This window comes from Elgaria multicarinata, chromosome 22, assembly GCF_023053635.1.
Source record: "Elgaria multicarinata webbii isolate HBS135686 ecotype San Diego chromosome 22, rElgMul1.1.pri, whole genome shotgun sequence".
Lineage (NCBI taxonomy): Eukaryota > Metazoa > Chordata > Lepidosauria > Squamata > Anguidae > Elgaria > Elgaria multicarinata.
This window is the reverse complement of record NC_086192.1, coordinates 6,998,425-7,011,097: the sequence shown is the minus strand read 5'-3', so window position 1 is coordinate 7,011,097 and position 12,673 is coordinate 6,998,425. Positions and strand designations below refer to the sequence as shown.

Here is a 12,673-nt window from a genome sequence, read left to right as displayed (position 1 = left end):
AGGACAGAGTTATGTGTTGTGCACAGCTTGACCTGTACCCCTAAGCTAACCTCTCTCCTCAGGTGAGGTGTAAGATGTCTTCCCATCACAATTGTTGAAGTAAAATTGAACTGCCGATCCAGTCCGATTAGTCGCAGGCCAGAGGTGCAGGAGGTCAGACCCATAAGCCATATCTGGTCTACCTGGGTTCCCGATTCATCTCTCCTGGGTTCCCCAGATGAAATATTCCTCTTTTCCTTACCCTCAGCCTCTCCCTACAACCACAAATCGTGGTATCCTTGTTTTTCTGCCATTTCCCCCCATTCTAAAAGGCCTTTCCTAAGACTCAGTTACTGGCAGTAGGATCTTTAAGCTAAAATATTTAGATATTTTTGGTATTTTGCCCGGGTTCCTTTGGCCTTCAGCTTCTCCTGCCACTGGAATGCGCCCCTTCTTAATGGAATATGATCCTCGAGCTGAAAGAAATTCAATCCCTCCTGGTCTAAGGCAGCAAAATATCTTGGGCCGACCCTGCTAGCCCCCCACCAAAAAAGGCCTCACCCTTGTACTTCGAAATTGATAATTGTTTTTCTATTCCATGTCTTTTCTTTAAAATTCTGCCAAACTTCATAACGGTTTGTGCAAGGGGAGAAAACGTGTGATTACATCGCGTGTGCCTTTTCATTTCATTTTTATTTTAATGTTTGTTCGTTTTCAGACAAACTTGCTTCTGAGGCTTCCAAAATTGTCGTATTTCTGAAGGCCTCGCCCCGGACAACCTCCTTGGTGGATTCACCCGGGGCCAAAATCTGTCAGTCTTGGGTCGGCGTCTCCGATGTCCCGCCATTTTGTTGTGGGTTACCAGCCGGTGGTGCTGGAAGATGGATCCATAGCTTCCTGACAACGAGACTGGAAGGCGGATCGCGCCTCATCTTTCCTTTCTCCTGGCGTGGGATTTATACATTTCTTCGATTTCTTCTTCTTTTTCCCTTCTACCTCAACAAGCTGATTTGAAAAAGTTTAAACATTTTCCAAAAACAGTTCTCAAAAATGACAAGTCTGTTCCGACGGAGCAGCAGCAATGGCAGCTCAAGGAACGGTTCCTCCGCCCAGGAACTTAACAATAGCCGCCCCGCCAGGCAGGTCCGGCGGCTGGAGTTTAACCAGGCCATGGAGGATTTCAAGACTATGTTCCCCAACATGGATTACGACATCATTGAATGTGTTTTGAGGGCGAACAATGGTGCGGTGGATGCTACCATTGACCAGCTGTTACAGATGAACCTAGATGGCAGTGGGTATGACGACAGTTCGGATTCGGATGACAGCATTCCTCCTGAGGTAAACTTTGCCATGTTGTGAGGTAGTTGCAAGGCCGTCTCCAGCTTTGAGGAGGCCCTTATCATGGTGCCCTGTGGTGGGGCTCTTCGAATGCTAGTATGCCCTGTCTTGGTGGACTTACCCAGTGGTGGTGCTTCTCCAGTCAGTGATGAATGTCCACCGTTTTAATTGCCATCATGCCCATCAATTTAGCATCTCTGAGATTCTGGAACATTATGGGAAATTAAAATGGTGGCCGCCCATGTCCATGCCCAGGCAAACAAAGTATAAACGGGTCCAGGGCTAGCGTCAGCAGTGCCCCAAGAGACATAGAAGGATACCACATGGAAACACTACACCAGGGTGGGTGGTAGTTGCTGTTCCAGTAGAAGGTGGCCAATTTTCTTGGGCGGAAAAATAAAACTAGGAAGATTTTTGTTTTGTTTTGGTCTAAGGCAGAGGTGAGGAAGTTGTGCCTCTCCCCAGATGTTGTTGGACTCTAAGCTAGCATGGAACATGGTTGGGGATGATGGGAGTTATAGTCTAACAACAGCTGAAGGACCACATATTCCCCACCGTTTCATGAAGGGTCAAAAACTGGATATATTTGTACTGCATAATGATATTCTTGGTGCCTGTTCATGTGAAACTCCTTGTTGAGTGACAGAGCATTAAAGCAAGTTGACACTGTGGCTTGTTAACCATGCAGTGGGGCTTTTCCCCCCTCAAGCAAGCCGCCTTGAGAACCTATGGTTTGTTGTTGGGCCATTCAAGGTAGTTAAGAAGCCACCCTGCATAGTTAAGAAGCCGCCCCATGGAAAACGCATTGCGTTCAGACAACACGATAACCCAAGGTTCAACAAACAACACACAATTGCCCACTAAGTGTGGATTACCGTGTTCTGTGAACCCAGCCAAGTTGGCAGCCCTAAGCGCACGTACTAAGGAGTAAGGGCCCATGGAGCTCAGCGGGACTTACTTCTGAGTAGACATGCTTTCGATCACTCTGCACGGGGTTGGTATGATTCAGGTTACACAAACGTTGGTTGATTTTGTTTGAAAAATAATGGCTCACTTTTATGAGAATACTTTAAAAATATTCAAGCTGTGTCATGAAGTTTTTGTACAAATTGCACGTGTTGACAGTTTTCTTTCTAGTAACTTGGTTAGGGGTTCAGTCTTTTTCTTTTTTTCTTTTTTTATGAGTCATTAAATGCTTTGAAGCTACTTAAGGCTCCGATCCGATTTTAAGCACTTGGCGCTTGATGAAGTGTGAAGAATTCATTGGGTTCCAAGACTTAGATGTTACTTCCAGCTGTCTGGTGGTGACAGAACAGAAGAGCAGAAGAGCCCCACTGAATCAGACCAAGGGTCCATTTGGTTCAACACTCTGTTCACACAATGGCCAACCAGCTGTTGACCAGGGATCAACAAAGCAGGACACGGTGCAACAGCACCCTCCTGCCCATGTTCCCCAGCAACCGGTGCACACAGGCTTACTGCCTGAGAGTCTGGAGGTAGCACACAACCATCAGGGCTAGTGACCATGGATAGCCTTCTCCTCCAGGAAGTTATCCAATCCTCTTTTAAAGCCATCCAAATGGGTGGCCATCACCACATCTTGTGGTAGACAATCCCATAGTTTAACTATGCTCTGTGTGAAGAAGTCCTTCCTTTTCTTTGTCTTGAATCTCCCGCCACTCAGCTTCATGGGATTGACCCCACTGCGTTCTAGGATTCTGGGAGAGGGAGAAAAATGTCTCCCTCTCCCCATTCTCCACCCCAGGCATAATTTTGTAAACCTCTATCATGTCTCCCCTTACCCTCCTTTTTCCCCAGGCTGAACAATCTCAGCTGATTTAACCTTCCTGGCTGCACTAAAATGAGGCCTTCTCCCTCAGTTACATTTCCTTGGTTTTCTCTTTTGAAACTGTGTGCCCTCCACTGAGGATATGTGCAGGTGATTCAAAGAGGTGTGCATGGGTGTGAGAGAAGGATGGTTGAAGAAGCATTCCAGCCAATCGGTTGTGAGGTTTCTTGGCTGAACTTGGCGAGGAATGAAAGTGATTGTGATTGGTGCTTACGCCGTGATGACACAATGGGGCTACATCACACGGAACCACACTTGGGTTGTTGTTGAACCGTGGGTTAGTATGTTGTCTGAACCCACAACATTTTCCGCAGGTTGGCAGGGGAAGGCTGGTTGAAGAGGCGAAGAGGCGGCATTTCTTCCTGTGTGTTAGGGAAGCAGGAATATAGCTGCAACTGATGGGATGTATGATCTAAGAAGAGGCGTTCCATGCTGTGGAAGAGAAGCAGAAATGCCTCTTCTAAGACAATACCTGCTGCAACAAGGAAGCACTCTGTAATGGTGCCTTCTGCAACTACATCTCTGTCATTTAAAACAAAAGAACATTTTTCCCCTTTAGAAGTATTGTTTTGTTTTGTTTTTTATCATATGCAAATATATGTGGGTTTAATCAGTCAGTAGGTCAATCAACTAACGGTGTAATCCCATACATGTCTACTCAGAAGTAAGTCCTAAGAGTTGAGTGAGGCTTACTCCCAGGTAAATGTGTATGGGATTGCAGCCTAAAGCTCTTAAGAGTTTCTTTAATTTCGTGACAGTGTTCCTTAATATCCTCTTTAATCACCCTCTTGTAGCTTCTACAGGAATGGGCACGCAAAGTAGGTTTTTAAAAAAGGAAAATTAAGTGCTTATGGAACTGCGGTTTTTAAGCATTCCTGGAGTGCAAGCGTAGGTGGCATTTAAGGATGGCTTCCTTCCATCCCTTGCATTGAGTTTGAAAATGGGGAAAGGAAAATCCGGATGCAAGAAAAGGAACCGCAGCGGCGGGAGAAACAACCCCGCTAGGGCAGGCTGTGTATTGTCCTTAGCAGAAGGGAACACTGGAAGCCGTTCTTGTCTTGTCTGGTTCTCTTTTTACGGGGTTGAAAATATCCTGGCGAGACGATGGCAGGAATCTCGTACTGCAAGACTGCTGGGATCCCAGCGAGGTCAGTGCCTTGAGCGCTGTCATCGTCTCGGGTAACTTCAGGGCAAGTAATTGGGTCGCTTGCCCAGCCTCGTAGTTCTTCCAGGCCTGTCCGAGTGTGACCTTCCACACCGAATGCAATTTCCCAGATAGGCATGCTGAGCCCCAGCAGGGGCTTAGTAATCTCCCTGTTTTTGCTGCTTTCTTGAGGGGCTTCTGAAATGGGACTGGGGTGTGTGTGTGTGTGTGTGTGTGTGTGTTTCATGGGTGGTGGGCTACATTGAGCTTTATGTTGTTGTGCGTTCTGCAGGCTTGTGTTGCATAGACATGCTCCCAGGTTCAATCTCTGGCATTTCCAGGTAGAAGAATCGGGTAATGGGAAAGAGGCTGGAAGAACCGTTGCCAATCAGTGTAGCTGTTACTGAGCTAGTTATAATAACTTCCTCCCAACAAGAGGTGACTATTGGGCATTTCGAAAACCTATGCTGAAAAGAAGCATTACACCTCCAACAATTAGTCGAGTTAGACAAGCCTTTACTGACAAGACATTGTGGCATCCAACAGACCCCCAAACAAGACATTTTTATTGAATAAGGCGTAACGTAAGATCCATAGATACTTCCAAGCTGGTTCATTTTAGGCAAATCAGGGAACCCGCAACAGCGAGTCTTAGGTGCTCTTGCGTTGGCTGGATCTCTGCAGTGCACAAAGCGATTCGGATACTTATGCCTATTCCTTGTTTTATTTGGTTGTTTTATTATGGTTTTAATTTTTGTGAACCGCCCAGAGAGCTTCGGCTATTGGGCGGTATAAAAATGTAATAAATAAATAAATATATATATATTCCTGGCTTTCTCTCTCTCTCTCATTTGATTCAGATCTTGGAACGGACTCTGGAACCGGACAGTTCAGATGAAGAGCCGCCTCCAGTTTACTCTCCTCCCTCCTACGACATGCACGTGTTTGACAGGCAGTACCCGCAGGCTCCCCCGACGCCACCCCCCAGGTAAGCAGCAGGCAACTCTGACTAGGAGCTCGTAGAATCACAGCGCTGGAAGGAGGTCTTGCAGGCCGGTTAGCCCAACCCGTTGCGTGATCTAGGAAATCTAGAGTGATCCCTAGTTGGAAGGGATCCATAGCTCAGTGGAAGAGCTCTTCTTTGCATGCAGAATGCTCCAAGTTCCATGTTGGGAGGATAGCAACCTTGTTTGCGAGTTACGGGAAGGGGGTGTTGCCACGACACAGGCTCCGAACAACAGGTCCGGCCGCGGACACTCCCTGCTCAAGCCAAGCACCACCTCTTGATACGCCTGAGGCGAGGGACAAACACCGCCTTTCTCCAAACTATGTGAACAGAGTGCTGGACTAGATGGACCTTTGGTCTGATCCAGCAGGGCTCTTCTTCTTAGGTTCTTAACTCTTTAACAGTGTGGATGTTAAGCAGAAACACAAAACCTGTGTGGGCAATAGAGAAGGAAATGTTGCCGTTGGACTTACGTTATCCTCTTATAAATCATTCCAGGCATAATATCTTTACTGACAAAGTTAGAGGTCACAAAAAATCGAGCAAGCTTTCAAGTTTCATTGAACTCTACTTCAGGCTAGATGCTAAGCAAGTGAAAATGAGAGCTGGGGAACAGCAGCAAATATAAAATACATAAAACTGAATAAAAACATAATATACATTGTTAAAACATCCTAAAAACATCCTAAAATTCCACTGGATAGGCCTGCCAGAAGAAGAAGAATAAATTTAAGCACGTACATGAAACCACGGATGTAGGAGTCCCGTTCTTTGGTTCCTTGAGGCTCACGGGGAAAGCAGATAGTATCTGATGGCACTCAGTTCAAAGCAGGAAGAAAATAGGGCCTTGGATAGTTCTAAGCTGGTCCTGCTTGGCTGGAAGTCTCTCCTGTTAGAACAATGGCCGTGCTGGCTGGGAATTATGGGAGTTGCAGTCCATCCCAAATGCAGGGCGCCATGTTGGGAAAGTCTGATAAGACTGGTAGCGTGGTCAGTTCTGCCTTTCCAGAAGCAACTGACTGGACAGTTAAAGGGCCCTTGCCTGATTTTTGTCTTCCTGAGACTTCTGCGAGGCTCGAGAGATGGAAGGTCTGATAGGGACGCATTCTTTGAGCCGACGATGGAGCTGAGTCTTCTCGCTGGGAGGGCACTGACAGCCCTACAAGGCCTGTGCCTCATCCTTATAAAGCCCCTCTTCTGCTCACTATAAGACCCAAGGTCTGGTGGTCATGACAATAGGAGGACGCCATTTTAACACTGAATATCTCATGGAACACAAAAGCGTCCATACTTTTTGGGCTCTAAAAGTCTTGAGGAGGAAAAAGGGGACGGGGATGCTAGGAAAGGGAGCCAACATTTTAAGACAACTAGATTTTGAAGCTTCGACTGAATTTGCCTTTTCCCCCCCTCGACCATGCAGAATTGATATCCAAAATTCAAGTGGGCCACAGACACAAAGGCGGTACAGGAATTGGAATCCACCATTACTAGGCAACCTTCCTGATGACTTCCTTCGCATCTTACCCCAGCAAATGGACAAGTTACAGGTGAGAAGTCGATATATTTTTTATTTAAACCATGGCTGCATTTGGACATCATGCCAAACCATAGTTTAGTGTGGCATAGAATCATAGAGTTGGAAGGGGCCTGTAAAGCCATCGAGAACAAGCCATGTGCCCTTCACGCTAAACGATGTACGGGAGGACAAGATAAGAAGCCTTTGCTTCTTTTTCTTAACTGCAACTTGTCGTGCTGCCCAAACTGACAAACTGTGGTTAATGTTAACTATAGTTTGCTTGAAACAAGCCAAGTTCAGACGGCGAGTTATGAATTTAGTTTGTTTCAACAAACCATAATTAACATTAACCACAGTTAACCAACTGTGGTTAATGGGAAATGGAAGTAACACTGGAGGAGCAGAGGGGTGAGGTCTCCCCTAGGCGCATTCATGTCACTCTAAACCATGGGTTAGCAAAATGGGTTAGTCACTCCAAACTGTGGGTCAGCTCTTGCTGCTTTCTGATGCTTCTTGTTATCTACTGAGGGGAGACATGAGAGCACTCTTCAAATACTTGAAAGGCTGTCACACAGAGGAGGGCCAGGACCGCTTCTCGATCCTCCCAGAGTGCAGGACACGGACTAACGGGCTCAAGTTACAGGAAGCCAGATTCCGGCTGGACATCAGGAAAAACTTCCTGACTGTTAGAGCAGTACGACAATGGAACCAGTTACCTATAGAGGTGATGGGCTCTCCCACCCTAGAGGCCTTTAAGAGAGGCAGCTAGACAGCCATCTGTCAGGGATGCTTTCATGTGGATTCCTGCATTGAGCAGGGGGTTGGACTCCATGGCCTTGTAAGCCCCTTCCAACTCTATGATTCTACTGACCTCTGTCACCTTTTTCCCCTTCGGCCTGGCCTTGCCTTGACTCATCTTTAACCCAGAAGGAGCCAGTTCTAACACCCCTCCATTCCTCCTTCTGAATCTCTACTTTCCCTGTGGTCCTTGGTTTGGGTTTTTGGGGTTGTTGTTTTTTCGCCTCTTTAGGCTCAGGCCAAGCCAGATATTAATTGGCAAACACCAGTCTCCCAGACTTCCCACGAAACATCTAAAAAAGCGTAAGGCGAGGATGTATGATTTGGAGAAGAGATGCAAGGGGCAGAGGAGTGGGTGCGTTCCTTTGTTCTCCTACATTTCTCTGCCTCAGCTTATTTTCCCTATTAGGGAGAAGAGCACCTGGGGGGAGTATTCTGGCCTGGGGGGAGGTTAAATGCCTCTTCTCTGCGCTTTACTCCTCTCCACCAAATCTTACCCTCCCTGTCTTGCGATTTGGGTCTCCATCGAAAATCTAGTTCTTCCTTCCCCAGACTGGAATGTTAACTACAACCCTGAAGTGTTGTGGGCTTTTAGTCCACAGAGAGGCAGCTTCATCCGTTACCTTTTTCCCTAAGATTTTTTTTAAAAGTATACTTCAAAAGAAGGAAAGAAAAGTGTGAATACTACAAGCATGTGTTTGCAAACTGTGTGGTTTATAGAAGTGGCAATAAGAGAAAGGGCCTTTTCAGTGGTGGCTCCCAGCTCTGGTAGGCCCACTCAAGGGAAGCCAGGTTAAGACATTTTTTGGCGCCACACTAAGACTTTCCTTTTCTCCCAGCCTCTTAAAGAAAGTCCTATGGATGTTTAGACTAGAAAAAAAGTCCTACGGATATTGTGTTTTTGTTTGTATTTTATGCTTTGTATAGTTTTAAATTTTGTATATTTGTGTTTAATGTTCACTGTTTTTAACTTTTGTAAACTGCCCAGAGAGCTTCGGCTATGGGGCGGTATATTAATAATAATAATAATAATAATAATAATAATAATAATGATGATGATGATGGTGATGCAACTCCCAGCATGCCACAGCCATGCATAGTACTGCATCCTTAAAGTCTATTTTAAATATCTTAATATTTGTGTATTTTGTCCCTAGTTTTACCTCTTATACCCAAATTTTGTATTTTATGGCTGTATTACCATGTTTCTTAGTTCTACGTTTTATTGTAATTTTAATAGTATTCTGTTTTAAATTGTAAAAGGCCTGGAGAAATTGATTCTCTGAGCTGTCTCATAAATTTAATCAGCAAATAAAGAATCAAGGGCATCTTCCTTGGCCGTGGCTCTGCATTAAGAGTCTACAGTGTTGGACTTGGCTTTGCTGCCCTGTGATGTGTGATACGGGTCCTGTTTGCCGCACTTTGCTCTTCCTTGACCCACGAACACCTTTGTCTAGAGTTCGCAAAGCTGCCATCAAACAACACCCAGCCCGGGAAGCCAGAGAGCCCAGGGCTGCTTGGACCAGGAGAGGAAGTGGAAGCAGTACCTGGAAGATGAACGGATTGCGCTCTTCCTGCAGAACGAGGAGTTCATGAAGGAGCTGCAGAGGAACCGGGATTTCCTCCTGGCCCTCGAGAGAGGTAATGGGTTGTTTTAGAGCCTTCCAATAGCGTGTTGAATGGATGCCTTCCGCCACGTCACGCCTGCCCAGACTTTATGGCCATCAGAGGCCTCTGTCCAGGTCCCAGAGAGAAGAGGGAAGGCCTTTTTAGTCATGGCCCTCACCAGAGAAGCTTGCCCATGTGCCCACCCCTGACCTCTTTTGGGCGGCAAGTGAACCTTTCTTTTGTTTGCCCAGGCATTTCGGGATGTTGAAGTGTTGGTTTCAATTGCCATTTTAATACGCTCTGGCAGTTTTATGGCTTATTGAAGGTATGGGGAACCCGTGGCTCGCGGGCCAACTCCGCTTGCGGTTTAATTTCATCTGGCTCACGGCGCTGTGTTGAAAATTTCATTTCTTTTCTGTTCTGCCCCATAGCCAAAGCTCTCTGGGAGGTTCAGGAAAAACTGTGCCCGTGTGCCGCCCAATACACTTTGCTGCCTGAGGCAAAGGAGGACAAGGTGCCCCCTCCCATTCCTGGCACAAAAGCTGACTGGTCTGGCAGATGATTCTGTCTTCACACTGATGACAGGACAGCATCCTCCGCTGTACCTGAAGGCAGCAGTCTGATTTGGGAGGTGCAGAGCGCCTCCCATGGCTCACGGGTCTCTCCTCCAACACCTTGCTGCCATCCCCCAGCATCTGCCGCCTGAGGCAACTGCTTAGCTCTGCCTAACGGTAGGGCTGGCCCTGAATGTGTTCAGAAAGGATGCCTTTGATTGGCTTGGCTCTCATCCTTCAAAGCTTTTCTCAAATTGAGAAGGGAAGCCTTGGAAAGGTGAGAAAAGTGGCCAGTTGGGTGTTCCAAGCGACTTCCAGCAGTGTGGCCAATCCACACACACACACCACCAAGAGAGAGGTAGGGTACAGATTGAGGGAAGTTGGGTAGACAAAGAAAGAGAGAAGTAGCACAGCAAGACTTGGCTGGAAACTGTAGCTGCTACATGTTCAGTCCTCGGTTGCGGTTATAGGGCAAAGGGCCCAGAGGTAGGTTGACCCACAATTGAGTTCCCCCCTTCTTAATGGCCTCTGATAGAAAAGCGTCCCCTGTCCTTGATTTATTGCATGAACGTTGTTCTGTGTTTTATGACGCTTTCATGTCCAGGGCTGGGCAGAGGAGGGGCCAGCGGGGCCAGTTGGCATGGGCCTACGATTTTGAGGGGGGCCTACTCCGAGTCCCCCTGGGCAAAGTGGCTTGATTTTCTGTTGATGATGAATTTGCCCAAAGAAAAGCACTTAAAGCATTTCTGAATGTGAAGAAGTGATGTCCTCTATACATCTCGAATAAAAGCGCTTGCCATTACCTTTTTAAGAAATCGTTCTAGTTCATATGTATTTAGAACTGATTAAAAAATACTTAATGAGCAGTTTGAAATGGGGCCTCCATTTCCCATCTGGCCTGGGCCTACTACCAGCTTTGCCCGGCCCTATTCATGTCGAATGGTTTATTGTATTGCCTTATTCTTTTTCAACTGGGAGTTGACGTCGAAAGACAGCTCATAAATTTCCTGATTGTTGCTGCTGTTGTCCCCATCTAGATCGATTGAGGTACGAATCGAAGAAATCCAAAACGACGAGCGTTGCCCTCAGTAGCGATGTCAGTTTTTCCTCCGTAATATCAGGTAGATAGATGGCTGCTCTCTGTTGCTAACCCTACTGAGGAAAACCCCGTCGTTGTTCCTAACTCTTGCCCTTGTCCCATACGGTTGCCACCTTGCCAGAATTTTAGCTTTGTGGCCTGTCGCAAGAATTGGAGGGTTGCAAAGCCAGGAAAAAAAATGGAGCGTGCAAAGCTTCAGGTGCGGGATTTTCTTCAGGATTGCAGCAAGGGAGGAAAGGGTTAAATTGCCCCCTCCCCGCTGCCAGTAATTTGCAGGTAGATGCCTCATCCTCAGCAGATGCAACTTACACTTTAAAAAACCTGAACATTAGATGCAAAGACACACATAACGTCACGTGTAATTGAGCCCTAAGTTTAATATTTCTTGCCCAAAGTCACTCAGTGAGCTTTGTGGCTGCGTAGGGATTTGAACCCGGCTCTCTCCAGACCTAGGCTTCTCCGGCCTGACATCCTCTAGATCAGCCTTCCTCAACCTGGAGCGCTCCAGATGTGTTGGACTGCACCTCCCAGAATGCCCCAGCCAGCTGGCTGGGGCATTCTGGGAGTTGTAGTCCAACACATCTGGAGCGCTCCAGGTTGAGGAAGGCTGCTCTAGATGGCTTGAACTGCAACGCCCATCATTCCCATGGTCAGCCATACTGGCTGGGAATGATGGGAGTTGCAATTCCAACCCATCCGGACGGTGCCGGTTTGAGGAGGACTGTGCTAGAAATACCTCAGATGAGAAACTCGGCTGTGCTAGGAAGATCCCAATTCCCGGTCCTCGTTGAACGCAAACGCCGCCTTCCTTTTAGCCTTTGAACAAGGGTTTGTTGCTTTGCTGGCAGAACGAGCAAATAATCCTGCTTAACCTCAGCCACCCAGACGAGCGGCAGCCTCAGAGGAGGGAATTAGAGCCTCTGTCTGTCACTATCACATTACTGAAGTTGCAGAAAGGGATGAGGCTGGAGCGTTATAGAGGCCTGCCTTTGGGTGAAACTGCCAACCGCAGTCAACGCCGTGCGCATGTGTGTCTGCAGGAATTTTTCCAAGGGGTGGCAGAGGTGCAGTGCACAGCAGTTTGTGATTGTAATTTGCGGGCGTTACATCGTTACCTGTGCATTTTCCTTGTGTGGGTACTTCGTTGCGTAGCGGTGCATTTAGAAGCCGACCCAGAGTAGGAGAGGGTCCTGGAAACTGAACAGCGCTAGTGCAAAAGAGTGCAAAAGTTTCAAGAAGCATCATCAACTTTAACAAAACTTTATTTGGAGTGAGGATTAAAAACAGCAACAAACACTTAGGAACAAGACGGGGGAAAACACACCAAAATGCATAAACGCCTTACAGTTGTCTAAAGTACCATATTTCTTCAATTCTAAGACACACTTTTTCCCCCCATATAAACATCTCTAAAAACGGGGTGCGTCTTGAATCGCAGGTGCAATTATTATTCTTAGAATCAAAGCTTTTTTCTGTTGGTGGTACTGAAATTAGTGTGCATCTTACAATCGATGGTGTCTTACAATTGAAGAAATACGATATACCATATCGGAAATTTTATGGCATCACTGCCTTTATCGTAACGTTGACAACTTCACATGACTCGCCTCAAGTGATTTTCTTCCTCTTGGAAACATTGGTGAACGCTCTGAAACTATGTCAGGGTTGGTTGCTGCCGAAAAATAAGCCACCCTGCGGGAAGCGGTCTGAGTTCAGACGACACGGCAAGCCACCGCGGCTAGTTACCCATGATGGCTTGTCATGTCATGCAAAACGTCA

General features: G+C 46.8%; 1 protein-coding gene across 2 annotated transcripts in view; it reads left to right on the top strand.

Annotated features, from left to right (window-relative positions):
* CUEDC1 (CUE domain containing 1) overlaps positions 1–12,673 on the top strand; it is a 65,431-nt gene that overhangs the window by 45,675 nt on the left and 7,083 nt on the right. For both annotated transcript variants that reach the window (XM_063146572.1, XM_063146571.1), the window contains 5 exons: positions 698–1,320; positions 5,174–5,301; positions 6,740–6,866; positions 9,091–9,274; positions 10,833–10,916. In XM_063146572.1, coding sequence (XP_063002642.1) covers positions 1,030–1,320; positions 5,174–5,301; positions 6,740–6,866; positions 9,091–9,274; positions 10,833–10,916 — 814 coding nt within the window. In that variant the 5' untranslated portion in view covers positions 698–1,029. The remainder of the gene's footprint in view (positions 1–697; positions 1,321–5,173; positions 5,302–6,739; positions 6,867–9,090; positions 9,275–10,832; positions 10,917–12,673) is intronic.